The 27,877-nt window shown below is 36.9% G+C and overlaps 3 protein-coding genes across 17 annotated transcripts in view; all 3 read left to right on the top strand.

Annotated features, from left to right (window-relative positions):
- The window catches only part of LOC125661258 (mothers against decapentaplegic homolog 4-like), a 64,010-nt gene that overhangs the window by 3,358 nt on the left and 32,775 nt on the right, over positions 1–27,877 (top strand). For 3 of the 15 annotated variants that reach the window (XM_056147292.1, XM_056147291.1, XM_048893224.2), the window contains 6 exons: positions 115–449; positions 7,116–7,290; positions 9,984–10,013; positions 11,205–11,342; positions 12,249–12,410; positions 18,732–18,854. In XM_056147292.1, coding sequence (XP_056003267.1) covers positions 216–449; positions 7,116–7,290; positions 9,984–10,013; positions 11,205–11,342; positions 12,249–12,410; positions 18,732–18,854 — 862 coding nt within the window. In that variant the 5' untranslated portion in view covers positions 115–215. Of the gene's footprint in view, positions 1–114; positions 450–2,352; positions 2,413–7,115; positions 7,291–9,983; positions 10,014–11,204; positions 11,343–12,248; positions 12,411–18,731; positions 18,855–27,877 lie in introns of all 15 variants that reach the window. The other 12 variants (XM_056147296.1, XM_056147297.1, XM_056147295.1 and 9 more) reach the window with 7 other exon arrangements.
- LOC125652994 (zinc finger protein 862-like) lies at positions 20,180–23,486 on the top strand. Its single transcript, XM_048882444.2, has 5 exons — positions 20,180–21,034; positions 21,157–21,456; positions 21,732–22,195; positions 22,406–22,524; positions 23,357–23,486. Exons 1-5 carry the CDS (start codon positions 20,494–20,496, stop codon positions 23,364–23,366), a joined length of 1,434 nt encoding a protein of 477 aa, XP_048738401.1. The 5' UTR covers positions 20,180–20,493; the 3' UTR covers positions 23,367–23,486.
- Positions 23,363–24,599, top strand: LOC130049523 (uncharacterized). Its single transcript, XM_056147303.1, has 5 exons — positions 23,363–23,486; positions 23,595–23,856; positions 24,048–24,156; positions 24,233–24,316; positions 24,421–24,599. The coding sequence occupies exons 1-5, from the start codon at positions 23,377–23,379 to the stop codon at positions 24,573–24,575; spliced, it is 720 nt and encodes a 239-aa protein (XP_056003278.1). The 5' UTR covers positions 23,363–23,376; the 3' UTR covers positions 24,576–24,599.

Genomic DNA, 27,877 nt, shown 5'->3' with positions numbered 1-27,877 from the left:
TTAGTTAAAAAGCTGTATTGTCACTCAGAATATATCTTGATTTGATTTATATTTGATATCAATCTTTGTATTATTTACTTGACTAGATTATACCTGAATGTTTTGTTTTTACAGGTGCATAGATTTAATGGAGGTTGTGAAAATGTGAAGAACTTGAGAGTTGAATTTCTAGCAGTCAAAACAATTGATTGATCCGGCATTCTCCGTTATTCATCATGACTCAGGCTCCAACATCTAATGACGCTTGTCTGAGTATCGTTCACAGCTTGATGTGTCACAGACAGGGTGGGGAAAGTGAAAGCTTCGCAAAGCGTGCCATCGAAAGTCTGGTCAAGAAACTGAAAGAAAAACGTGACGAGTTGGACAGCCTGATCACTGCCATTACGACCAACGGCGCCCACACCACCAAATGCGTCACGATACAGCGCACACTGGATGGACGGCTACAGGTTTGTTAAAGAATGCCAATGATTTTTCAAAAAGGTCCTGTGGCTTTCGAATTGGGAGAAATTGTCAACATATTGGTCAAATTGGGAAAACCTAGACATTATTGTAAACATGCTAAATATATCACATCAAACAAGAAATCAAACACAAATTGATGTCATTCTTCTTTTATTTTACATATATATTTAACTTCTTTTTCTTTAAGCTCATAAAATTTTCGGCTATTCTTTCTAAATAATCTAAAATTGATGCGTCTTTGTCATGTCGTACATAAACTATTCACATTGAACTTATTTTTAAACAAATACGTTTTTCACCAGTTTTTATTATTGGGAAAAGTGCAAGTAAAATTTCGAAAAAAATTGGTAATTTTTGGGAGGGGAAAGAGCTGATATTTGGACCGAAAATGGGTCTTTAAAAATATCATTGAATGCATTCTGGGAAATTTTCCTCCTTATTTTACTTTCCCCCATTTTACCTTTGTTTCTCTGCCGATTGAAAAAACCCAGGTCTGACACCATTCTGGTAACTTATTTTCTGTAGATTTTGAATCAATCAATCTGTAGATTTTGATATAAAAAATCCTGGCACCATTCTGGTATCTTATTTTCTCCTCTAGATTTTGATATAAAAAATTGTGGCACCATTAGAGTGTCTCCTTGTGTCCTCTAGAATAAAATTGTGATGTAAAAACAATTCCGTAGATAATTAATTACCTGTTGCGATAGCTCGTTGGTAAAGCATTTGCTTCATAACCGGTAGGTTGTGAGTTCGAGCCCTGCTCGTGCCATGACCATGTCAAATCTAAGACGTGAACTTAGGTAGTGATTGCTTCTTATCCAAACTCTTGGCATTTAGAAGTGAGAATCGCGTGTCTTTCGGATATGCAGGGTTCTCAATAAAATTTAGAAGTAACGGGTGACTTTATAAAAAATAAGTGGAGAAATATGTGAGCACCAAAGGCGCGAGGCTCTAGGGGGTCTGGGGGCATGCTGCCCGGGAAAATTTTGAAAATTAGAAGGCTGTAGGAGGCATTTCCCAGAGTTTAGGCACTTAAATCTAGCATTTAAATCATTGTAAAATGTTAGCAAAATGTGTTAATTTACAGTATGATGCAATAAGTATTCGTACAAAATGGCGGTGTGTTTACATTCACGACGGAATTAGGTCAGAATAAAAATGTTGGTATGCCGTTTCTAAAATTAATAAAACAAACTAAACTTACCTAATACTTTGTCAAATGTCCTTTCAATCTTATAACACTCAATAATCTTCGTGGAATCGATCGATATAGGCTTCTAACATAGTCTACCCTGATCCCTGTCCAGATGTCCTGAATCTCTCGGAAGAGGTCATCCCTACTCCTGATCCTCCCAACTCGTGTCTGAAGCTTTCTTTTTAGTAGCAACCACAGATTCTCGATGATATTGAGATCTGGACTCTGTGCTGGCCAACTCATGGTGGTAACATTGTTTCTGTGAAGAAATTCCTGGGTGCTTCTAGCCCGATGTACATGAGCGTTGTCCTGCTGAAATATGTAATTTTCAACGGGGAAATGACGGACTACAACTGGCCACAAGTTCTCATCAATGATCTCCTGATATTTCTCAGCATTTATATTGCCATTCACAGACGTGATAGTCCCCACACCTTCCCATGTCACACACCCCCAAATCATCACTTCATAACATGGCTTACTTTGTTGTGGTGTCACTAAATCAGGCCGCCATCCCTCATCCTTTTTGCGCCACACATACACATGGGAATCATGTCCTATCATGATTTTAGATTCGTCCGAAAAAATAACTCTGTTCCAATAGTTTTCTACTGTCAATCGTCTCTTTTCCCTGCACCAAGACAATCTTTTTTTCCTGTTAACTTCCTTCACAACCACTTTCTTCTTAGACACTCGCCTCGAGAAACCATGTTTATGGAGATGAAGCTGCACGGTACGTTTGGCAACAGGTTGATCCACATTTTCATTAAATTTGTTCGTAATGTCTAGCAAACTTTGCCTTCTGTTCGTTTTGACCAACCTTTCCATCGTCGGTAATGGCGATCTGTGACTTTTGGAGGCCGGCCGCTTCGTTTGGTGTTTTCCGCTGAACCTCTCTGTTCAATACGTTTTTTCACGCTTGAAATCGTCGTATGAGGAATTCCTAACAGCTCTGAGACTTTCCGAATAGAATTTCCCTGATCTAAGAGATTCCATATAACATTCTTTACATCGCTTGATAACTCTTTCCCCTTTCTACCTATCTCGCTTTCACTTGTATATTTCCGGAAATATAGCAGACGATAACAAAACCATGTGACACATGGGATGCCACATGACTAAACAATGTTATAAATAACTAACGGAATCCCGACGCTATTTAAAAACTATTTCATACTCCGTTAAATCTATTGGCTGCAAGCACGAATGTAAACACGCCGCCATTTTGTACGAATACTTATTGCATCATACTGTACATGTAAGTGACTGGTAACAAACTATTTCTAAATCACCTGAGTAAATTAAGGTGACCTATTGCAATTGCAATTGGATTTCGTCCGTCGATGTGCGTTGTCCATCATGCGTTAACAATTGAACATTTTTAACTTCTTGATAACTGCCACTCCAATTTTTTAAATATTTGGTATGAAGCATCTTTGGGACAAGGGGGACATGAATTTTAAATTTCAGGACTCCAGCACCTTGGAGGCGGGCAAAAACTGCCCAAAATTGACCAATTTTCAAAAATCTTCTTCTCAAGAACCGCACATGTGTAAGTAAAGTTAAATGCATGGTGATGTAGAGCAGGAAGGCCTCTACCAAAATTGTAAATTTCATGATCCCCAGGGTAGGGGTTTTGACCTCAGGGGGGGGGGGGGCATACTTACAATATAGTGTTTAAATTATATCTTCTTTAATGCTGTTGATACTAAATTGAAACTAAATGGAGATTTAGAAAGAGCAGGTAGTCCTTTACCAAAAATTATAAATTTCATGATTCCCGGGGTAGAGGTACTTAGATAAAATCTTCATTAGTGTTATTGATACTAAATTGAAAGTAAATGGATGTTTATAAAGAGCAGGTAGTTCTTTACCAAAATTGTAAATTTGATGATCCCCGGGTTAGGGCTATTCCAGAAATAAATACATGGGGGGTAGGGAGGCACCTTTTGTATATACCAAGCACCCATAAAAAAAAAATAAAAAAAATTGCCCCATGACCCATCAAATTAATACAACTCATTTTACAATGACCCATCTAATTAAAAAAAAACTTAACCAGACCCACCACAAAAATATTTCAAAAAATGAAAACAGTACAAATCTCGCGATGTTTTCGGGACAAACATTCTAGTAGCAAGCGCAGGCTCGTACTGTGAGCTCTAATGACTAAATCGCGGGAAATAATCCGAGTTAAATCTCAACCTCTAACAAGGAAAAATTTTTGACGCCAATCCCAGAAGTCCCTTGTCAAAAATGGCTGAGATCTCGCCAAGTCACACCTTGGAATATGATTGTGAACTTAAGCAGAATATCATTCTAATCTTGTGGCCTCCTAGCTCCAAAATTTAGTGCACCAATAGGCGAAATGTTTAACGGAGTGCAATGTTTATGAAAGTCAGGCTAAGATGATGTGACGTCATGTCTACGTTTTGACGTACGTCATAATAAGGTGTACGTACTTGTTAAAAGTCATACTAACAGGACATTATTATTACGTGAACATTAAAATACTAAATTCTCAATAGCAATTTATTATTCTAACCAAAAAAAAAAAAAAGGAAGACTAACTTCTTAAAAACTGTTAGAATACGTGAGGGATCACAGGTACTGAATTAGTGGTATTTAAAAAATTACAAAAAATCGATTGGATTGAAAACATTTTTTTAAATTCTTTGGTTTTTTTCCCGTGACTAAAAATAACAAGTGCTTCAATCCATTTCCTTTTAACATGTCTGGTAATGCAAACCACGATGACAACCCCCCCCCCCCCCCCCCCCCCCCCCCCCTCCTTCATGATAACCAACCCCATGCCACTTGCTAAATAAATTAACAACTGAAAAACCTTAATTCTAGTTTTGTAAATTGATCTTAATTAATGTATCCTCACAACAACAGCATTCCAGGAGAGGGACTGAAATCAATGATGTTGCAATTTTATTCAATGATTATATATGAATGCTGAAATATTTCTTCATTGTGTTACAACTAGGATTATGTACAATATTATAAAACTTGTTCTAATTTTCTCTTTTAGAACATACCATTGCTACAAGGGGATTATCATATGAATTTCATTTTTCTAATTAGATAGGTTTGCAAGGGGGGGGGGGGGGGGCATATACATGCCAAATAGTTGAATTTATCGATTTATTTTTAAATTTTCATGACATATTGAAATGCGTTTTGTGTTCAAAGACAGTGCTGTTTAAACATAGTTTTACAAACTTGAAAGGTTTAGGCATTTTTATCATACAATTAGTAACTTTGAAAAGATTGAGAGTAGAAAAAAGGAAGTAGAGGCTGAGAACATACAGTTCAGAACAGGTCGTGCATCAAAGTTTAAGCAAGTCACAGTGAAGGCAGCAGAAATAAAATGTATATATACTCTATAGTATAAAGATATTTATTAATAAATCACATTCATGTATACATGTTTTAATGATTTTTAATATAAAACCCTGGGAGAAAATTCATGTAAAGAGTATTTTGCAAATAGATATTGTTTAAATTGAACCTGATCAAAGCATGAACATTACAAAATATGTACATATATGAAGCTGCCCTCGCTCAAACGGTAGCAGTCAACATATTAGTCAATGACGCAGTAATGCCTGTGCGACATATCAAAGTAGTTCCGAAGAAATGATGTCACATCAACAATCAAAGGCATCTATGACGGGAATGTTGGAAAGATTGGGAGTCCAAGCGATGCTATTATCATGAAATGGGTGTGGATATGTTTTTCCACGAATCGTTCGTCTTCTAATGGAGCCCGCGCCCGGAGGCCTCTATATCACCATCACAGACTGATAAATATAACGCATCGGTACCCTCACATAAATCAACCAAAGTTTGCCTATTTTTATTAGAAAACGGAATACCTATTGGTTTCAAAATATGCGCAAAATCGATGCACTGTAAACTGTAATAATCTACAGAACAGAGTTCGCTGCCATCACATCCCAACGGACCCTACTAAACACGCCTCTAATTTGAAGAGTGCCGTAATGGAAAGTTATGCGCTGCAAAGAGCGACAACTCGAATAGTTCTATGTTATTTCTGATTTCGAAAGCACGTTTTCAATTTTCCCTCCGATGTTTTGTAACCAACACGACAAGAGCGACAATAAAAATATTCTGAAAACTCAACATCCACGTGGCACAAAATTAAAAAAACAATAGAAACTACCCACTACCCATAATAAATATTTTATTAACAGTCCAACCACGGACCAAATAAAATATGAAAAAATATGACCACCCACACAAAAAAATATCGTTTGCCGCCCGACCCCCCCCCCCCCCCCCCCCCCCCCATTTGATCATTTCTGGAACAGCCCTTAGGGGTTCTGACTATACAGTGTTTATGTGTAAGTTTGCTGATACTGTATAAAATCTAAATGCATACTAAGGAATAGCAGAAAAAGATGTACAAAAAATGGTGAATTTCACAACCCATGGTTTTGACTCTTGGATGGGTCCGAATTAATCATATCCAGAACCCTGGATATGACCTTCAAAACGGAGGTCCTGTGTCACGGTAGGTGTTTCCTCGATAAGGATTGAACCCTCACTGCTACGGCCATAAGCGCTAAGCATGAATCTTAATTTTGTGGTACTTCACCTATAACTGGTGACGTCACAATATGAGTGAAAAATTCTGAACTAGGTGTAAAACAAACTCTAACGAACCATACACAATTTCCCCTCATCTGCCAAAACGTACCTTCAAACATGTACAGAAGCCCCGTTCAAACATAGCCAAGCACAGAACAAGAAAAACCCTCCATGTGTTGAATTGCATGATTGAAGAATGGTTGGTACTGTAGCTCTCCCGTCTATCCCAGCTACTTTTCTGTAGGTATAGATATTGAATGTGATGGTTACTTAATCACAGCGTGTGGGTTTTTTTTTTTTACCCACTGGTACTGGTACTGCATGGTACCCATTCTGTTGAGAAAACTAGCGTCAAAATCAAAGAAATTGGGATTTTTCTACCATGTGTCGGCAAATGCAGGAATCATCTTTCTTCATTTTTTTTTTTACAGTAATATTTGCTGTTGTGAGACATCAGGAATCGTCGTAGGATTGTTCTAGAATTATCGTCGCTCTTCAACACGCGCACTACATGATCTGTACTTTCAATTTTTAAAATAATGTCAGAGGTCTATTTTTCGGCAAGTGGATTGGGAATTTTTAGTCTCAAAATTGAGAAAAATCAAAGTTTTTTTTGGCATTGGGAATGGTACCGTTTATCGGTACCAGTTATATAAGGAAAAAACCCCTGTTGTAATCAACTATCTATTGTAAGGTTCTTGATTATGCATGGATGTAATGGTATGTAAGGCATAACAGAGAAACCTTGAGAATTATTATGGATTATTTTCAGTTACTAAAGTGAATGGAAAATTAACATGATTAATTGATTTTCTTTTTTTGTACTTTAAAGGTCGCTGGTCGGAAGGGATTTCCTCATGTGATTTATGCTCGCATTTGGCGATGGCCAGATCTTCACAAAAACGAACTGAAGCACTGCAAGTTCTGTCACTACGCTTTCGATTTAAAGCAGGACAGTGTTTGTGTCAATCCATATCACTATGAGAGAGTGGTCTCCCCTGGAATTGGTAAGTCTCTTATCTCTTTTTAGCTCACCTGAGCTGAAAGCTCAAGCCAGCTTTTCTGATCACTTTTGTCTGGAGTTTGTCCACTTGTAAACTTTTTAACATTTTCAACAAAGCACGCTGGTGTAAGTTTGTTCAAATGAATTGCCACACCCATTTTAGAGTGGAGATAATTAATTATTTGTGAAAATTTTGCCATCTTATAAAAATCTTCATCTCAAGTACTTCTGGGCCTGAAAAGTTAGATTTACATGGAAGCTTCTTGGCATAGTACAGATTCAAGTTTGTTCAAATTAGGGGCTCCAGGGGTAGGGTGGGGCCACAATTATAGGTCATCAAAGATACAAGGAAACATTTTTTAAAATCCTCATTTCAACAACAGCAGGGCCATGACTAATCGTACAAGCACCCACTTCTTTAATGCCATTGATGCTAAATTGAAACTAAATGGATATTTAGAAATAAGAGGTAGCTTTTTACCAAAATTGAATATTTAATAACCCCAGGGGTAGGGGTTTTGGTATAAGGATGGGGCCAAAATAGTCAGGGATTAAAAATGTAAATAACTGAACATTTTTAAATTCTCTTTGGTAACTACCACTCCAATTCTTTTCAAATTTGATATGAAGTATCTTTGGGACAAGGGACTTTTAAATTGCAGGACTTCTGTCACCCCCACCCCATGGGGGCCTGAGGGGGCAGGGCAAAAATTGACCAATTTTCAAAAATCTTCTCCACAGCTGCATATCTTTAAGAAAAACTTAATGCATAGTGATGTAGAGCAGGTAAGCCTCTACCAAAATTGTAAATTTCATGATCCCCGGGGTAGGGGTTCCAACCCCAGGGTAGAGACTCTGACTCCAGGGTGGGGCCAAACTTGGTATATATCATAGTGTAGATGTGTAAAAACATTTAATGATTATAATAAAAGAAAAAAAATCTAAAAAAATAAATAAATCTGTTCACTGTTTTATATTGTGATTTTTATTTAAAACTTCAATTAAAAAATGAATTTCCTTCCTCCCTCCTGCATCTGAAATCTTCCAGGTGGCAATTCCACACAAACATTTTTAGCTCACCTGAACCGAAGGTTCAAGTGAGCTTTTCTGATCGCTTTTTGTCCGTTGGCTGTCTGTCTGTCTGTCCGTCTGTCTGTTAAACTTTTCACATTTTCGACTTCTTCTCCAGAACCACTGGGCCAATTTCAACCAAACATGGCCAAAAGCATCCTTGGGTGAAGGGCTTTCAAGTTGGGCCATGTCCCTTTCAAAGGGAGATAATCACAAAAATGCAAAAATAGGGTGGGGTCATTTAAAAATCTTCTTCTCAGGGCTTGAAGCTAACTTTTTTATGTCACTAGTCCAGGCGGACTAATGGGGTATAATTTCAACCAGTCCGCAGAAAAATTTACTAGTCCAACAGAGTTTTCCAAAATTAATTAAACATATTTCGGTAATGTTATTAAAATGAAATTCAACTCAATATGCTTCAGACAATATTGTAACACTTAAATGTGGGATTTATATTTACGAATCGGATTTGTCTGATATCTACAGATCGAAGCGTGCCAAATGTGTGTATAAAATTTCATATGTATATTTTCCAAAATGATGCTTTAGAAAATTAACCAGTCCCATTGGACTGACTAAAACAAATATCAGTCAGTCCGCCAGACTTTTAACCAGTCACAGACTGATGGGCATATGTTAATTTCGAGCCCTGCTTCTCAAGAACCACTGGGCCAGAAGAGCTGAAATTTACCTGAAATATTGCAGATTCAAGTTTGTTCAAATCATGGCCCCCGGTGGTAGGATGGGGCCACAAGGGGGGATCAAAGTTTTACATACAAATATATAGGGAAAAACTTTTAAAATCTTCTTCTCAAGAACCACTAAGCCAGGAAAGCTGAGATTTACATGAAAGCTTCCTGACATAATGCAGATTCAAGTTTGTTCAAATCATGGGCTCCGGGGGTTGGATGGGGCCACAATAGGGGATCAAAGTTTTACATACAAATATATGGGAAAAATCTTCTTCTCAAGAACTACTGAGCCAGAAAAGCTGATTTTTACATGAAAACTTTCTGACATAGTGCAGATTCAAGTTTGTTCAAATCATGGCCCCCGGGGGTAGGATGGGGCCACAAGGGGGGATCAAAGTTTTACTTACAAATATATAGTAAAAATCTTTTTCTCAATAACCACTGAGTCAGAAAAGCTGATATTTACAAGAAAACTTTCTGACGTAGTGCAGATTCAAGTTTGTTCAAATCATGGCCCCCGGGGGGTAGGATGGGGCCACAAGTGGGGGGGGGGGGGGGGGTCAAAGTTTTACATACAAATATAGGAAAAAGCTTTAAAAATCTTCTTCTCAAGAACCATTGGGCCAAAGAAGTTAACATTTACATGAAAGCTTTCTGACATGGTGTAGATTCAAGTTTGCAAAGGGTAGTTTGGGCCATAATAGGGACTAAGGTTTTACATGCAAATATATATGGAAAGTCTTCAGATATGGGCCATGGTGACTCAGGTGAGCGATGTGGCCCATGGGCCTCTTGTTTATGAATGGCCCTGTTTGCAGAAAGACAGATTTGGAACTGTAGGATTTGGTTCAGGTTTGCATAGTTTTTCTTCTTCTTTAAATCAGAATCAGAATCGATTATTCATGTTTTAAATAAATTCTGTACTATTTTACAGATCTGTCTGGGCTGAATATTCAACATGCAGGTAATTTTTTTTAATTATGAGGAATGACAGGAGGTTAATTTGTGGTTGGATGGTTGAGTCCTGTAATATTACTGTGGTAGGGAAATGTGGCTGTTCTGAAATAGGGCAATTTTGCTTTCTCCTTGGCTTTTAGAACAGACAGAGAGACTGTCGGTGTAAGCATTTGATATGTTGTTTGCGTATTGTGTGGAATATAATGTATTGTTTACATGTTATTACCCTCTGGATAAAAAAAATGTCACCTTTGATTTCGGTCTTACAAAGTGTCTGTTTAACGGTCTGTAATCTTCGGTGGGTTTTTTCCCAATTGTTAAAGAGGAAGACTTTGTATTGTGTGTGGATGTCATAAGCCACTTCTAGTGGTGGAAAGCAGATTTCTTGAAATCTATTTCTATGGTATCGAACATTTCGAGATTTTTACCAGTCCAGATAATGAAATGCACTAGGAGCTTTCCAGTCCGAGGAAATTTTAACCAATCAAATCCTTCGTACAGGTAAATTTCTAGAACACCGGTGGAAAGGTATTGACCTTGTGACTTTGACCCAGATGTGCAATCATAATCCCTCTTGTTCTACATAAAGACTGAGTCATCCTTCAATCTGTAAATGCTATGAATTAAAGATAGAAAAAACAGGTGGCACAAAGAATGCAAAATTAGCCATGTAAAGAAAATTATTAGTTCGCATGGCAGCAATTTGCTTATAGAATGACTGATTGGTCATCAAATTCACTGCTGGCTCAAATTTCTTGGGGATGTTATCGGTCTGACATCAGATGTTATTGGGCCAACACTTGCGGTTATTGGGCTGACACTACATGTTATCGGTCCGACATCAGATATTATTGGGCAAACACTTGCGGTTATTGGGCCGACACTAGATGTTATCAGTCCAACACTAATATAACTTTCTGTTGTCTTTGAGGCATACTACATGTATTTCAAGTTTAAGGAAATATTGAAAAAAATATGTTGCATCAGATTCAGTATGAGGAATACTATTTCAAGTTTTGGGAAATATTGAGGGTGGGGGGGGGGGATTGTTGCATGGAAAAATTCATTGACGGGCTTCTATGTTCTACGCAATTCAACATTATTATTAATGATACAAGCGCATGTTTACTGAAGGCAATCCTTATTTGATACGCTGTCGGTGTTATTTCCCCATTTGATATGATTTCTGGTATTTCAGCCCCGCCCTCTCGCCTCGTAAAGGACGAGTACGGGAACGAGATCGGGATGAACATGTCAAATTCTGAAGAGGTTTCACAAACGGTTCAACATCCGCCACAAAATGAATTTGCCCGGATCCTAACGACAGGAGGAATGGGTGTGTTTACATGTCGTAGATTTGTAATGTTATAGGAGAGGGCGGGGCTTGTATTTTTTTTTATTATCATGTTTCATATCATATGGGCGGGTAGGGCCTGTAGTTATCACAGGTCTTTATTGTAGGGGAGGGGGAGGATGTAAAGTCACAGATATTTGATATAGCCCGGGGGGGGATTGTAGTTGTCACAGATATTTGGTGAGGGCGGGGCCTAAAATTGACATGGATTTTATATATTATGGATAGGGTTTAGGGCTTGTAGTTTATGGGGTTCAGACTTTTTTTTCAACAGGGAACCTTAAATTTGGAACTGTTTGATAAGACAGTTATTAGAGGTGTTTAAATTGAATTACCAAAACCAAAAAAAAAGGGTCTATTGCTTCATCTCTGTGATTTGCTTCTGAATGAAACTCAAGTGACAAGTATCAAATAATGAGGTCATAATTCATAAATGTTTTTATAACTTTTTCTTTTTTTTCTTTTCATTTTCCATCTAGCTAAGAGTTATGCAGAAGGGAATTCTTTGATAAGGAGACATGATATGGAATTTTTTTTTTAAATTGAACTAAAATGTGCATGTCTCAAGTCATTAGCTATTCTTTGTTGAAATTACTGTGGTATTATGTTGACCTATTTTCTGGTCAAGCACAATGATTTTGCTTTTTGTATCACATCAACTTGTGGGCTGACATATCAGATATTGCCTTTCAGCTAGTTGTGTGTGGCAAATATTGTGGCTGTACATATACATGAATATATTTATGATTATTTTTATATTGTTAATAGCCTTAACTGTGCAGATTGTTTATCTATTTCTTAAAAATCAGGGCACAAAGATATAATTTTGTATTTCATCTGCAGAGCTGAATGATTTTTAATGCTGCAATTGGTTGATTTTAAACACAGGTCAAGGGTCAAGTGGCCCTCAATCAACTGTACCTCAGCACCCGCTCACAGCAGGACCGCCTATTTCAAGCCCCTTGGGGCGGGGCCCGAGTGCCCCCAACACCCCCCTACATAATCCAATGTCCCCCCAGGCAAACCCAATCTCACCACAGGCACATCCAGGTTCTGTTTTTTTTAGTTTGACGTAGAACTGCTTGTCTTGTAATCTGGGTGCTGTAGATGTTATTTTGTGCATAATGACGTATATCTGCCAAGAGTTTGTGTGCAGTAAATCTGAGTTGGCACAAATTTCCCCCCTCTGCTTGACTAAAATGAAATCACTAGTGTCAAGAGAAGGCTGTGTGGTAAAAGGAAATTATTTCAACAAAACCCCCATAATTTTTAAAATTTGAATCTGATTGTAAAGTTTCTCAGAAGATGAATACATCCTAATAAAAATTTTAACAACCAGTTCTTCAATGAAAAGCCAATTTCATGCCTTCTCCTCTCCTTCCTTGAATGATAGATTGTGTTTTCTACAGAATCTGCCAATTTCTTTCATATTATGAAATATTTCAAATTTTGCAATATGGATGATTGGACATATTAGTAAAAGAAAATAAACACGTAATTTGGGTAGATGGTTTACAGTAAGGAGAGTAGAAGGGGGCGTGGCAGTAAGGAGTGGAAAAGGGGGAATGTGTGGTCTTCTCTGTACACAGTGATTGTGTGCACGCGTGCTAGCTGTTTATAGTCTTCACATTTCTAATGCTTAGCTCTGTATGTCAACAGCATGCTTTGCTTTTGTGTCGTGTCTGCTCTGCTTCAAATATATACAATTAATAGAATTTTCCTTGTAGACCTGAGATATTTATTATCTTAGTATTTTATTATGTATAACATAATAAGGATTAGGCAGCAGGCTGCACCTATATAAGCCTTCTCCTGTAAGGTACAAGGTAAAGTCCACATAATGATGTATATGAGAAATTACCATATATAATGATTGTTGATATTATATCATGCTATCAATATATATGAAGCAAAAGGATAATATTTCATTCAAAGTGTGTAATAATGATATTCTTGATATGCAGAATAAGCTAACAAAAGAGAAATGTGGGGGGGGGGGGGGGGGGGGGTTAATTGGAACTAAGAGGGACATTTAAAAGAACAAATATATATATACATTTAATGGAATATCAGTTTATGCGAAAGTCGCTGGACCGTCTTTTTTTTCGGTAAAATTCGAGTTGGTAAAATTAAGGACCAGTTGCCATTTTCTCCCATCTCACTGCTTTGAAAAACAAATTTTGAAATTAAAAGTAATTGAAACCTAGTAAATTTGGGTGAATTAGAACATTTTCCCCATGATTTGCTATCTGTGTCATTATTTACAATGTTGATTTCTTAAGAAACAAGAGAAACGTAAGAAAATTACGTTAGATAGCCACGTTTAGTGTAAAGAAATGGGTAAGGGAGAATCTTTCTTTTTCTTTTTTTAAAAAGGCAATTATTATTTAATCACCAGAACTACACTTTCAATTACCTGCTTTGAGATTAAAAAGTGTTTGAAATAATTAACTAAAATGCTAATTTTCCTCCACTAACTTAAGATACCAATGAGTCTGTAGAAAATATCATTAAAGAATAAACAGTATTGTTAATGATTTATGCATATTCAAAATTAAGTAATAAATCTGTCTCAAGTTATTAAAGTTAAGAGTCCATTAAACAATTAGGGTATTTGTTACTTTGGTGTTGGTCTGATATAGTGAATCTGTGAGTTTATAAGATTGAAATTGAGGTAGACCAATTGTCTGCATGTATAGAAAAGTAAGTTGTGTACACTGAAAGATGAAGTGGAGCAGGACATATTAAATTCATATAGTATCAAACTTACTGTGGAACAGAAACTGGCAGCTTTGATGAAGAGAGGCATATGCTGCCCCCACCCCCGGACAATGCTTGATTAACTTATGTTTAGATATGACTGTGTAATCTCTTGTGATAAATAAATAATAAACAGATTTAATTTTATTCCAAACGTTTTACATTGTGCAGAGGGTGAGATGGCTGCTGGTTCCATCATATTTAACACAGCCCCTGATGATAAACAAATTCTCAGCGACTTTCAAATTAAAAAAAAAAATTGTTTGCTTATCATAGACGAGAGTGTCTGTGAACTTTTGTATGGAGACGCAATCCATGGATTACTTGTTCATGATCTGGGAATCATTTAGGTGATTAAACATGACCTCAGTTATATCTTAGGAACTGATTTTTTATTGTGTCAACTGTCTTGTCCCATTGTACTTTCAGTGGCTTCTGCCTTTAGTATTTTTCTTGAAATGGCCTAAATTCTGGCACCGAGTCGCTACAGGTTACTCCTGTGGGCTGATGTAATTCACACCATTAAGGTCACATGTGGGTATTGATTTAATGTAGACCAATTCTTTACTAAGTTTAATTGTCTAGATATCAGCTGATAATTAATGACATAGTGTTCAATGACGTTGGTAGACTCTCTTATAGTGTTACAAACACTAGACATATGGTAAAGGTGAATTTCAGCACCTCGAATACCATGGATGTATCGAAGGAGTGGGAAGTCCTAATTGCAAAATACGGGTAGATGTCATTAGTAGACATTGTTAAAGTTGCATAGAATACAACCTCTGGGGAGATGCCATTAGTAGACATTGTCAGAGTTATATAGAATACAACCTCTGGGGAGAAGTCATTAGTAGACATTGTCAGAGTTATATAGAATATAACCTCTGGGGAGATGTCATTAGTAGACATTGTCAGAGTTATATAGAATACAACCTCTGGGGAGAAGTCATTAGTAGACATTGTTAGAGATACATAGAATACAACTTCTGGGGAGATGTCATTAGTAGACATTGTTAGAGTTACATAGAATACAACCTCTGGGGAGAAGTCATTAGCAGACGTTGTTAGAGTTATGTAGAATACAACCTCTGGGGAGAAGTCATTAGCAGACGTTGTTAGAGTTATGTAGAATACAACCTCTGGGGAGAAGTCATTAGTAGACATTGTCAGAGTTATATAGAATACAACCTCTGGGGAGATGTCATTAGTAGACATTGTCAGAGTTATATAGAATATAACCTCTGGGGAGATGTCATTAGTAGACATTGTCAGAGTTATATAGAATACAACCTCTGGGGAGAAATCATTAGTAGACATTGTTAGAGTTATGTAGAATACAACCTCTGGGGAGAAGTCATTAGTAGACATTGTTAGAGTTACAAAGAATACAACCTCTGGGGAGATGTCATTAGTAGACATTGTTAGAGTTACATAGAATACAACCTCTGGGGAGAAGTTATTAGTAGACATTGTTAGAGTTACATAGAATACAACCTCTGGGGAGATGTCATTAGTAGACATTGTTAGAGTTACATAGAATACAACCTCTGGGGAGATGTCATTAGTAGACATTGTCAGAGTTACATAGAATACAACCTCTGGGGAGAAGTCATTAGTAGACATTGTCAGAGTTACATAGAATACAATCTCTGGGGAGATGTCATTAGTAGACATTGTCAGAGTTACATAGAATACAACCTCTGGGGAGATGTCATTAGTAGACATTGTCAGAGTTACATAGAATACAACTTCTGGGGAGATGTCATTAGTCGACATTGTTAGAGTTACATAGAATACAACCTCTGGGGAGAAGTCATTAGTAGACATTGTTAGAGTTACATAGAATACAACCTCTGAGTAGATGTCCTCTTTGAAGTATGTGAACTGATTTTAGTTTAGTCAGTGGCTGTCTGTGGATGTTATCCCTCAGTGTAGTTAAAAGTCTGTCTCTGAGATGAAGACGTAATTGCAGTGCAGGTTGAGATGAACTATTAACACTAGCATGTTAGATGAAAACTGAAAACCCATTGACATTGCGGTTCATTGAGAACAAAACAAGCTAGAGTTTACTTGGCTTGATATATGACATAAGAAATGATGCACTACCTTACTAAAAAACTTGCTTGGTTTCTGGTTTAGTCAATTGCTTTCAGTAACAGACCACCAAAAAAGCTATGTATCATATGAATGCTCTAATATAGATTAGCACTGATATTTTAACCACCATCAGGTGATGAGTGATATTTTCAAATTTGGCTTGCGTAGATTTCTGTGTGTTAATCTGACTTATCAGCAGGTGTGCTCACGGTAAGGGAACTTATATTAAACTTATTTCAGCTGTTACAACAATTGTACTCACGTAAGGGAACTTGTATTAAACTTATTTAAGCTGTTACAACAACTGTACCCATGGTAAGAAAACTTGTATTAAACTTATTTAAACTGTTACAACAACTGTACTCACAGTAAGGGAACTTGTGTTAAACTTATTTAAGCTGTTACAACAACTGTACTCATGGTAAGGAAACTTGTATTAAACTTATTTCAGCTGTTACAACAACTGTACCCATCATAAGGAAACTTGTGTTAAACTTGTTTCAGCTGTTACAACAACTGTACTCACAGTAAGGGAACTTGTATTAAACTTGTTTCAGCTGTTACAACAACTGTACTCACAGTAAGGGAACTTGTGTTAAACTTGTTTCAGCTGTTACAACAACTGTACTCACAGTAAGGGAACTTGTATTAAACTTGTTTCAGCTATTACAACAACTGTAGTTACTGAAAGGGAATTGTATTTTAAACTTATTTCAGCTGTTACAACAACTGTACTCATGGTACAAAAGCATCTTTTAAAAACTTAACCATACTTACAAACCAGTACCTGAATGCACAAAGTGGAAATATTGTAAATTGATTCTTCTCAATGTTAGGAATTATTTCTATCATTCTTTGATAGAAGAAGTGGGTCTGTGTATCGTATTGAGGGTTAGGTTACAACATGCCAATGAACACCATGGAATGTGAACAAAACAACAACAGAAAAAACTTCCTGTTTTTGTGTTTCCTGAACGCTGTGTGTAGACAATACTGTTATGTAAAAATGTAGTTCCTATCTAGAATGAAATTCTTATCCTACAGCAGACTTGTTATAGAGACAATCATATTGTTGTGTAAGAATGTAGTTCCTCTCTCATCCTACAGCAGACTTGTATTAGAGACGTTGTGTAAGAATGTAGTTCCTCTCTCATCCTACAGCAGACTTGTATTAGAGACAGTCATATTGTTGTGTAAGAATGTAGTTCCTCTCTCGTCCTACAGCAGACTTGTTATAGAGACAGTCATATTGTTGTGTAAGAATGTAGTTCCTCTCTCGTCCTACAGCAGACTTGTTATAGAGACAGCCATATTGTTGTGTAAGAATGTAGTTCCTCTCTCATCCTACAGCAGACTTGTATTAGAGACAGTCATATTGTTGTGTAAGAATGTAGTTCCTCTCTCGTCCTACAGCAGACTTGTTATAGAGACAGCCATATTGTTGTGTAAGAATGTAGTTCCTCTCTCATCCTACAGCAAACTTGTTATAGAGACAGTCATATTGTTGTGTAAGAATGTAGTTCCTCTCTCATCCTACAGCAGACTTGTTATAGAGACAGTCATATTGTTGTGTAAGAATGTAGTTCCTCTCTCGTCCTACAGCAGACTTGTTATAGAGACAGCCATATTGTTGTGTAAGAATGTAGTTCCTCTCTCGTCCTACAGCAGACTTGTATTAGAGACGTTGTGTAAGAATGTAGTTCCTCTCTCGTCCTACAGCAGACTTGTATTAGAGACAGTCATATTGTTGTGTAAGAATGTAGTTCCTCTCTCATCCTACAGCAGACTTGTATTAGAGACAGTCATATTGTAGTGTAAGAATATAGTTCCTCTCTCTCATCCTACAGCAGACTTGTTATAGAGACAGTCATATTGTTGTGTAAGAATGTAGTTCCTCTCTCATCCTACAGCAGACTTGTTATAGAGACAGTCATATTGTTGTGTAAGAATGTAGTTCCTCTCTCATCCTACAGCAGACTTGTATTATATAGAGACAGTCATATTGTTGTGTAAGAATGTAGTTCCTCTCTCATCCTACAGCAGACTTGTTATAGAGACAGCCATATTGCTGTGTAAGAATGTAGTTCCTCTCTCGTCCTACAGCAGAATTGTATTAGAGACGTTGTGTAAGAATGTAGTTCCTCTCTCGTCCTACAGCAGGCTTGTATTAGAGACAGCCATACCTTGTTGTAGTGAATAGCGTACGTCATTGTGTTGAGTACCGAAACTTCACTGAAATTAACTTCCTATTCACTAAATACATGGCTAAATTCCTCTTTTCATATCATGCTAAAATATAGCAAATTATTTTTAAAGATAGATATTGAATTTTATGTTTTAAACATATGGAAAGAGATTCACTTGAAAATGTTCTTTTTTAATTTAAAGTTTACAGGAATCTATAAATATGGGTCAGTTTCAATTCCACTATCATTGAAGCTGTGTAAAGGATTTAACAAAAAGAAATATTTATATTAAACTGGAATTGATGTCTCTATTTTACTTCAACAGCTGCGGCCAGCACTATGCCCCATGGCATGCCCTCTCCGATGGGTGACGGATTTGGGGGACAAGTAGCTCCTCATGTGTCGCAGTCCCCAGCACTGTCCAGCATCAGTGCATTCCCTCCTCACAGTAAGTACGAGCAGCACAGCCTCACCACACAGTAATTACCAACAGCACATCCTCACAGTAATTACCAACAACACATCCTCACAGTAATTACCAACAACACATCCTCACAGTAAATACCAACAACACATCCTCACCTCACAGTAATTACCAACAGCACATCCCCACCTCACAGTAATTACAAACAGCACATCATCCTCACCACACAGTAATTGCCAACAGTACATCCTCACAGTAATTACCAACAACACATCCTCACAGTAAGTACCAACAGCACATCCTCACCACACAGTAATTACCAACAGCACATCCACACAGTAATTACCAACAACACATCCTCACCTCACAGTAATTACAAACAGCACATCATCCCCACCTCACAGTAATTACAAACAGCACATCATCCTCACCACACAGTAATTGCCAACAGTACATCCTCACTACACAGTAATTAACAACAGCACATCCACACAGAAAGTACAAACAGCACATCCTCACAGTAATTACTAACAACACATCCTCACAGTAATTACCAACAGCACATCCTCACAACACAGTAATTACCAACAACACATCCTCACAGTAAGTACCAACAGCACATCCTCACAGTAATTACCAACAGCACATCCTCACAGTAATTACCAACAGCACATCCTCACAGTAATTACCAACAGCACATCCTCACAGTAAATACTAACAACACATCCTCACCTCACAGTAAGTACCAACAGCACATCCTCCCAGTAATTACCAACAACACATTCTCGCAGTAATTACCAACAACACATCCTCACAGTAAATACCAACAGCACATCCTCACAGTAAGTACCAACAACACATTCTCACAGTAATTACCAACAACACATCCTCACAGTAAATACCAACAGCACATCCTCACAGTAATTACCAACAACACATCCTCACCTCACAGTAATTACCAACAGCACATCCCCACCTCACAGTAATTACAAACAGCACTTCCTCACCTCACAGTAATTACCAACAGCACATCATCCTCACCACACAGTAATTGCCAACAGTACATCCTCACTACACATCAATTACCAACAGCACATCCTCACCTCACAGTAATTACCAACAGCACATCCTCACCTCACAGTAATTACCAACAGCACATCCTCACTACACAGTAATTACCAACAGCACATCCACACAGTAATTACCAACAACACATCCTCACCTTACAGTAATTACCAACAGCACATCCTCACAGTAATTACCAACAGCACATCCTCACAGTAATTACCAACAGCACATCCTCACCTCACAGTAATTACCAACAGCACTTCCTCACCTCACAGTAATTACAAACAGCACTTCAGTGTTTCCGAAGGTTCGTCGGACCGTCGGACAAGTCCGGTAAAAATAGACTCGGTCCGGTAAAAGTTAGAATCGTGACGGACCAAATGTCCGGTAATGTAGAGGCAATGAAAACTGGGAGAATAATGATAAATGAATAAAATAAAATTGAAATTCAAAACATGTTCATCTTTTCCATGGATTCCTAAAATGGTTTTCAAAAAGTGTCGTTGTTATCGTACTCCAACACGGGATCGTCGCTTCTAAATATATCGGGTTCGACATTTACATACAGTATTTTAGTTCCGGTATAAACCGTGAAATGTTGGGACTGAAATTTGTTGAGGGTGCTATACCAGGAAAAAAACTAAAGCTTAGCAATCCCGATTCAACGAAAAACAACAAGAATTACGAGGCGAAAAGACCTCCACGAAAATTTAACCCAAAATGGAAGGAGGGGCGATCATGGCTGACTTACAACGACGAGAAAAGTGCAATGACTTGTTCAGTGTGTGTCGAGCGTTATGCTTCAAAGTCAGGTTCCAATCGTACCCCAACTGGAATAAGCTCAAACTTAAAAGGTCAGAACACCTTTTTAGACGGATGCACAAATTTCAGAGTGACTGCTGTGGTCGACCACGAGTCCAGCGTTGCTCATAAAAAGGCCATAGAATTTCAAAATGCGTCTGCTAAGACAGGGTCGGATATTTTGACCAACACTTCTGCCGGCAAAGCTTTACAGTCGTTAAGAAAAGCTGAAAAAGACAGACTTGTTTTTTTATTTCGAAATGCTCATGCTGTTATGAAGCACAATCGGCCAATGCGTGACTACACATGGTTGTGTTCATTGGATCAAGTTAAAGGTAAAGTACATGTAAATTTTTATATTATATGCTGGTCTTACGTCTAAAAAATCTCTAGAACTTGTGTTTTCTTGTTATGAAATATCAACCTAAAATAGCTTATGTAATATTATATCTTTAAGGTATTGATCTAGGCGGCACATATATCAACGACAAAGCTGCCATTGAATTTGTGAAGTCAATAGCTGCTACCGAGAGAGACAACACTGTAGATTTTCTCAGCAAAGTCAACTTTTTCTCTATCATGATGGACGGATCAACTGACATCAGTGGTGATGAACAGGAGGCACTTTATTTGCGGTTCTCCTTGCATGGAAAAGTCACAGAGAGATTCCTAGCAATTGGAACACCAAATAGCACCTGTGCAGTTGACTTGGAATCCTTTTTGATGAAGGTGTTTACTGATTGCAGGATTGATAAAGGTACATCTTTTTGAAGGTAGTGGTACATGTCTATGTTATTGTTGAAATTACATATATATGCTCTGTCACAATATGCAGTGACTAATCTGAAATCACTACGTAAATTATGCATAACATTCAAATATCTAAAAGAAAAGGAATTTAGTTCATTCAGTCAGTCCTGCCACTATTTCAGCAGAGACATGACGAAACGAAAGTTAATAATTAAATTTTATCAAAAAACAATGTATAGAATTAGAAACATGATAACATTTGGTTGCAATTACTATTTACAGCAAAACTGGTTGGAATGGGGAGTGATGGGGCCTCAAACATGGTGGGGAAAAAAGGAGGACTCTCTGCTCTGTTGAAAAACAACATTAACGATGAACTTGTTAATGTCCATTGCTTTGCGCATAGACTTGAACTGGCGTTCAGGGATGTACTCAAAAAAAGCAAACTGTACGATAGACTTATGACGTTACTGATAGGTCTGTACTATTTTTACACAAAACAGTACAAAAACAAGCGGGGGCTACTTGATGCTATCAGAGCTTTAAATGTGAAGGGTGTGGTGCCTACAAAGGTGACCGGAACACGTTGGCTAGCCCATTTGTTCCGTGGGATGAACAACATGATGCGTACTTTCCAAGCATATGAGGCACATCTCTGTAGCCTGAGCCACAAGAATCCTAAAGCAGAGGGCCTGGCAAAGATCTTGTTGAGGAAAGACCTTGTGTGCTTTGTTCTTTTTCTCCAGGTTTGTACTTTATAGAATAAATCAAACATTAGTCCGACAATTGGTAGATATGGTAACTATTCAAGAAATCAAATGTCTCATAATTACGACAATAACTGAGAGCTGATAAATTCTTTAAATTAAACTGTATCAAACATCATCATACATGCATAAAGCAAATCTCCACATTCCATCATCTTCATGTGTGTTGTCATCAAATTTTATTAACAGGAAGCTTTAGAACCTCTCATGAGACTGTCGCTTAAACTGCAAAAAACAGAATCCACTGTGGCTGATAGTGTTATTTGGGCAGAATCCACCATAGAGTTGTTGGAAGAGTTCAAGACCAGGTAAGACTCACTGAAGTGTTAACACTCTGAATCATTCATGTAAATTTTATGTATAAAATAAAATCAATCTCATTTGTCTCTTTAAATAATACTGAGATGCATGTGAAAAATGTTTTGCTTTGCTTCTTAATCAAAAAGCAATAACATAAGTAGATCAAAAATTACTTTGTCATTTAGGGACCTTAAAAGTGTTTCCGAAATTATGGAAGCAGGCACATATGAGGGCATTACTCTGCGGGGTAATACACCTTCGTTGTCATACAAGAATGAAATTCTTAGTGGGCTCATAGATGCACTGAAAGAGAGATTTGAGTTGGGCGTTTCTGAAACGAATGTTATGAACTCAACAAGAATTCTGCACTTTAAGAATTGGCCAACAGTTGAAAGTCCAGATTTAGGAGGTTATATCAACAAACTTTGTTAAAGTTCTTTGTTGATGTTTTGTTTTAGTTGACACGTTTTGGTTTTATTCAATTAATCATAAATGTTACTGCTTCTGTGTTATTCATATGAATGTGTTTGTCTGTTTACAAATTAATGTAGACTGTAGTGTAAAAGACTTTATATTCTTCAACATACGCATTCAATTGATATGAAATCAAGTTATTAAGTAAACTGGTAAGATATGGTTGTTCTGATAAAGTGCGATTCGCATTATGATGATCATATACTTTATAATTATGTACATTATTTACAATAACAATGACACAATATATGCTGTAATAGTATTGTGTGACTCTGTAATTTTAATATTCACTTATTGACTTAACCATTTGGCATCACCATGTACAAATAAAAGACCTCTGATTTATTATTGTTTATTTCATTTCAGTCTTTGCTGAAACAGAAATAATGACCATTGCCAACCATTACAGCAAAACTCTTCTAAGAGCCATACCAGATTTTTCTGTTCAGGAGACCATGAATGAGCTCAGGCTTTTCAAGAAAATTCTCTACAGAAAGTAGGTTCCTATCCCAGTGGTGATATTAAAACTAAATATCATAATGTTATGACTGGTATGCCAAAATAAAATTTCAGTATCATCATAAATTAATCAATATAATTACAGACATGGAAGTAAAGTTCAGGAATTGAAATGGTGTGATGCTCATGATCCTGAGTTTCCAATGCTGATGGCCGTGATTGAGCTTCTAGGATGCATTCCCCCTACAAGCGTCAGCTGTGAGACTACTTTTTCTCACATGAAACTTGTTAAGACAAGTAGACGAACACGCCTTCAAACCTCTACCCTCAACGATATTCTCATGGTCAAACTTCAAAGTCCACGAGTTACAGAATTTGACCCTACGTCATCTATTGACAAATGGCTGGTAATTCAAATTTAGTATTGAATGACATAATTTGCATTATCAAATTAAAGAAACAATATTTGAATATACATGAATTAATTGATTTTTTTTTTCTCTCAAAACAACTTTGTCAAGTGATGGAATTTCATACTAGCTGATACAAATGCATTATTCTCTATTTGTTATCAGTTGCTTCACATTTTCTACCACAGTCCTTAGCTCTGAAGCCACGTCTGCCAAACTACCAGAGGGCAAAGAAAGCTGGTCAGTCCACCAATGTGATTGATGTGGGATCCTCCATTGACATCACTGAACTTCAAGGTTGGTAAACTTAAATCCCCCTCCCCCCAATTTCTTTCTAATCTCTCAATATTGAAAAGCTTATTTTTTCCCCTAGATTTGTCAGAAAACACAGACATAAATAACATTCCTGAGAGCATGGACAAAGACACAACTGATTCTGAAGCTGATGAATTTCAAGGTATGTATAGTAATTTCGCATATAATTTTATGATTTTTGACAATATTCATAAGTATCACAAGTCAAATTTAATAACAACTACACTACAATTTATTAATTTCCAGGCTCAGCAGAAAACGCAGTTATGGACAACGACGACATGTTTGCTCTAGAAGAAATTTATGAGTCCAAGGATGATGACGAAAACGATCATTATTGTGATGAATTTCGAGATGAACATGATAATTGGGCATTGATGTTTGAGCTAGTTAGAGATTAAATAATAAATATTGGTGCACTGTCAGTTTTTGTTTATTTGTATATGACTTTCGTTCGGTCTGGTAAATCATCATTCGGTCTGGTAAAAACAGAAATTTTACCAGACCGAATGACTGGTAATATAATTTAGACCTTCGCGAACACTGGCACTTCCTCACCTCACAGTAATTACAAACAGCACATCATCCTCACCATACAGTAATTGCCAACAGTATATCCTCACTACACAGTAATTAACAACAGCACATCCACACAGAAAGTACAAACAGCACATCCTCACAGTAATTAACAACAGCACATCCTCACAGTAATTACCAACAGCACATCCTCACAGTAAGTACCAACAGCACATCCTCACCACACAGTAATTACCAACAGCACATCCACACAGTAATTACCAATAGCACATCCTCACAGTAATTACCAACAACACATCCTCACAGTAATTACCAATAGCACATCCTCACAGTGAGTACCAACAGCACATCCTCACCTCACAGTAATTACCAACATCACATCCACACAGTAATTACCAACATCACACCCTCACCTGAGAATATTGAATAAAATGGTGAACTTACTATTTTCAAAATGGGCACAAAAACACATCAAATTTAAAAAAGAAATTTTTAAGGTGTATGGGAACCCCTGCCCATATTTTTTAAGGTATTCTGAAAATGTTTTAAGACATTTATTTTGCATGCTGTAGTTGTGGATAATGAAACTTGGCTGTATATTGGAATCTCGTTCGTTATGTGTCAATTTTTCATGTCCAGTCTCAACAAATTTGGTATGTAGGGGTAGGTTGAAAATTGGGGAAAATGGTGACTGCCAATTTGTGTCAAATTTTCTACATTTTCTGGTCTCATTGAATTTTGGTAAGTGGGGGTAGTCGTGGATGGTACATGAAGTGGTAAGATAGAAATTCTCATATGGCTGCTGAAAATGTGTTAATTTTTTCATTGTTGTCAGATTTTGACATTTGGAGTGCAACACGACGTTAAAATGTCGCAAACCTTACCTTAAATTATTTAGTGATTTGAATGTTGATTGGACATTTTCTAGCCAATCAGACGCATCTTTGAAAAGTTAAAGGAAGTGTATAGGTAACTTAAACACATTCTATTCTTTTACATGTATATTGAACCAAACCGTATTTGCCCAGTCATGATTCGAAAATCTATTTGGCTGACAGAATTGCAGTTTATGATGCATCATGGTGAATTGTTGCAGTCCAGGCTTTCAAGTGGGCCCATATTTTCCTTATTTTTTGTCAGAGGCTCTTATTTTCCTTATTTTTTGTCAGAGGCCCATATTTTCCTTATTTTTTGTCTGAGGCTCTTATTTTCCTTATTTAAGCTCCAAAATCCTAATAAAACTATTTTCATGAAAATCCTAATTTTAAATTTTTTGTTAAAAAAAAATTCAATAAGCAAAACTTGCAGAAAAGTAATCAAATCAAATCTTAGTATACTTTCAGATAGTGATTGTGTTGAATTAATATATTTCTATGAAGACATTTAGTGGTTATCAGCATTATTCAGCATAGATTTGTCTACCATATATAACAAACCACTTTCTTTCCTGTGGTTAGGCCAAGTAAAATTAATTAGTAGATTATCATTCAAACTTCACAAAAAAATGGGACGGGTGGGAGGATTTTATTTTTTATTTTTCGCCATGGTATTCTTGACCTCGAAAATGCCTTCTCTCATTGAGAAAAGGCTTTATAAATCATAATTACATGTGTATTTGGGATTCTAAAAGGCAAAGTGAAACATAGTACATTTACGATACCGGACCGGACATAAAAATATCCGGAAATCGTAATTTTTAAAAATAAAAAAAATCGGGGCAGGGTGATTTTTGAGGGGCGGGCGGGAATGATAATCTACTAATTAATTTTACTTGGCCTTACATTGAAATATTGAATACCCATGTTGATCGACCTCTAGTATGATCTTCTATGATGATAATTCGCTTTTGTATTTTATGTATATATACCTGTTGGTGACTGCAGATTAATTTTTTTTTTTTTTTTGTATTGATTATGACCCATTACTTTGGTCTGAAAAATCCTAAAATATCCTAACAATAGCCCTTGTTTTATGAAAAATTTTGTCTTCAAAAAGTCCCTTATTTTTCACAAAAAGTCACTTGAAAGCCTGTTGCATCTCTAATCTCAGGGGAAATGATTTTCAGGGCTTTGCGAGAGGGATTTAAATCTAATAACAATATGCAGTCTGTTTATTATGCAGGAAATGGACTTAAAACGGTTTTCTTTTTTGGTTAGGGATTTAATTAGTGTTTGTTATGGCGACTTTCATACCCTAGCTGTTGCAATTATTACTTGCTCTGTTTAAATTGGGTTACAATGGATTTGAGGGGAGCGACAGGTCACAGATATTTGATGCGACAAACAGGATATCGCAATTGTGGTAGGTGATAAGGAGGATGTGGCATTTCTACAAAAGGTCGTATCGAGAGAGATGATTGGGTTGATCTAGATTTATTGTTTAATAAAGGAAACTCCACTGACTACCAAGGGACCTCCGTGGCCAAGTGGTTAAAGCATCGCGCTCAAAACCACACGGCCTCTCACCTCTGTTGGCGCGGGTTCGAATCCCTCTCCCACCAGTAAGTGAGAAACTTTCCCAGTTTACTTTCGGAAGGTCGGTGGTCTCTCCCCAGGTACATTGTATCTGGGTTCTCTCTTCCACCAATAAAAACTGGGCGCCACCAGATAACTGAAAAATTGTTGAGTGTGGCGGAAAACAACAACCAATCAATCACTTCACTGACTACCACATCCCTCCTCTCTTAATTAAACATTGGTTCAAATAGAAGCTTTAGTGCTTGGAACTATCATGGAAGTATAAATTGATTTGAGAAGACGTAATTTATGTTTCTTCTTCAATTTTACAAAGCTTCAATAAAATGATGATTACACTTCCTCCATGGAATGCATGCATGAAAAAAAAATATCAAAGTACAGAAAGTATGCCAAGTAGTGGAACTTTTCAAACATGTAAGGAAAAAACAATTGATTATGTATCAAATTCTGGTGTTTATTGTAAAAAAATTTCCCATCTATTGAATATAAGCAGAGAATTGGGCATGCTATATGTCTTAATCAACAGTAAACTTGTCTATATAGATCTTAGTGTGCAAGTTTACAATAATAATGGTCATTTCATGATGCTCATGAAATTTAGAACTAAAGTTTATTTAATTCATAGACACGCAACAGATAAAAAAAAAATTCTTATCTCTATTTCTTGTGACTTTTACATTTAACGAAAC

This window comes from Ostrea edulis, chromosome 8, assembly GCF_947568905.1.
Source record: "Ostrea edulis chromosome 8, xbOstEdul1.1, whole genome shotgun sequence".
NCBI lineage: Eukaryota > Metazoa > Mollusca > Bivalvia > Ostreida > Ostreidae > Ostrea > Ostrea edulis.
This window is presented reverse-complemented; position numbering and strand designations above follow the sequence as displayed.

Excerpts from the sequence above, each read along its gene's own strand:
- LOC125652994 (XM_048882444.2), top strand. The coding sequence starts at position 20,494 with ATGTTGGGACTGAAATTTGTTGAGGGTGCTATACCAGGAAAAAAACTA. Across the intron at positions 21,035-21,156 it reads TTCATTGGATCAAGTTAAAG|GTATTGATCTAGGCGGCACA; the intron begins GTAAAGTACATG and ends TATATCTTTAAG. Across the intron at positions 22,196-22,405 it reads GCTTTGTTCTTTTTCTCCAG|GAAGCTTTAGAACCTCTCAT; the intron begins GTTTGTACTTTA and ends TTTTATTAACAG.
- LOC130049523 (XM_056147303.1), top strand. The coding sequence starts at position 23,377 with ATGACCATTGCCAACCATTACAGCAAAACTCTTCTAAGAGCCATACCA. Across the intron at positions 23,487-23,594 it reads AAGAAAATTCTCTACAGAAA|ACATGGAAGTAAAGTTCAGG; the intron begins GTAGGTTCCTAT and ends ATATAATTACAG. Across the intron at positions 24,317-24,420 it reads TGAAGCTGATGAATTTCAAG|GCTCAGCAGAAAACGCAGTT; the intron begins GTATGTATAGTA and ends ATTAATTTCCAG.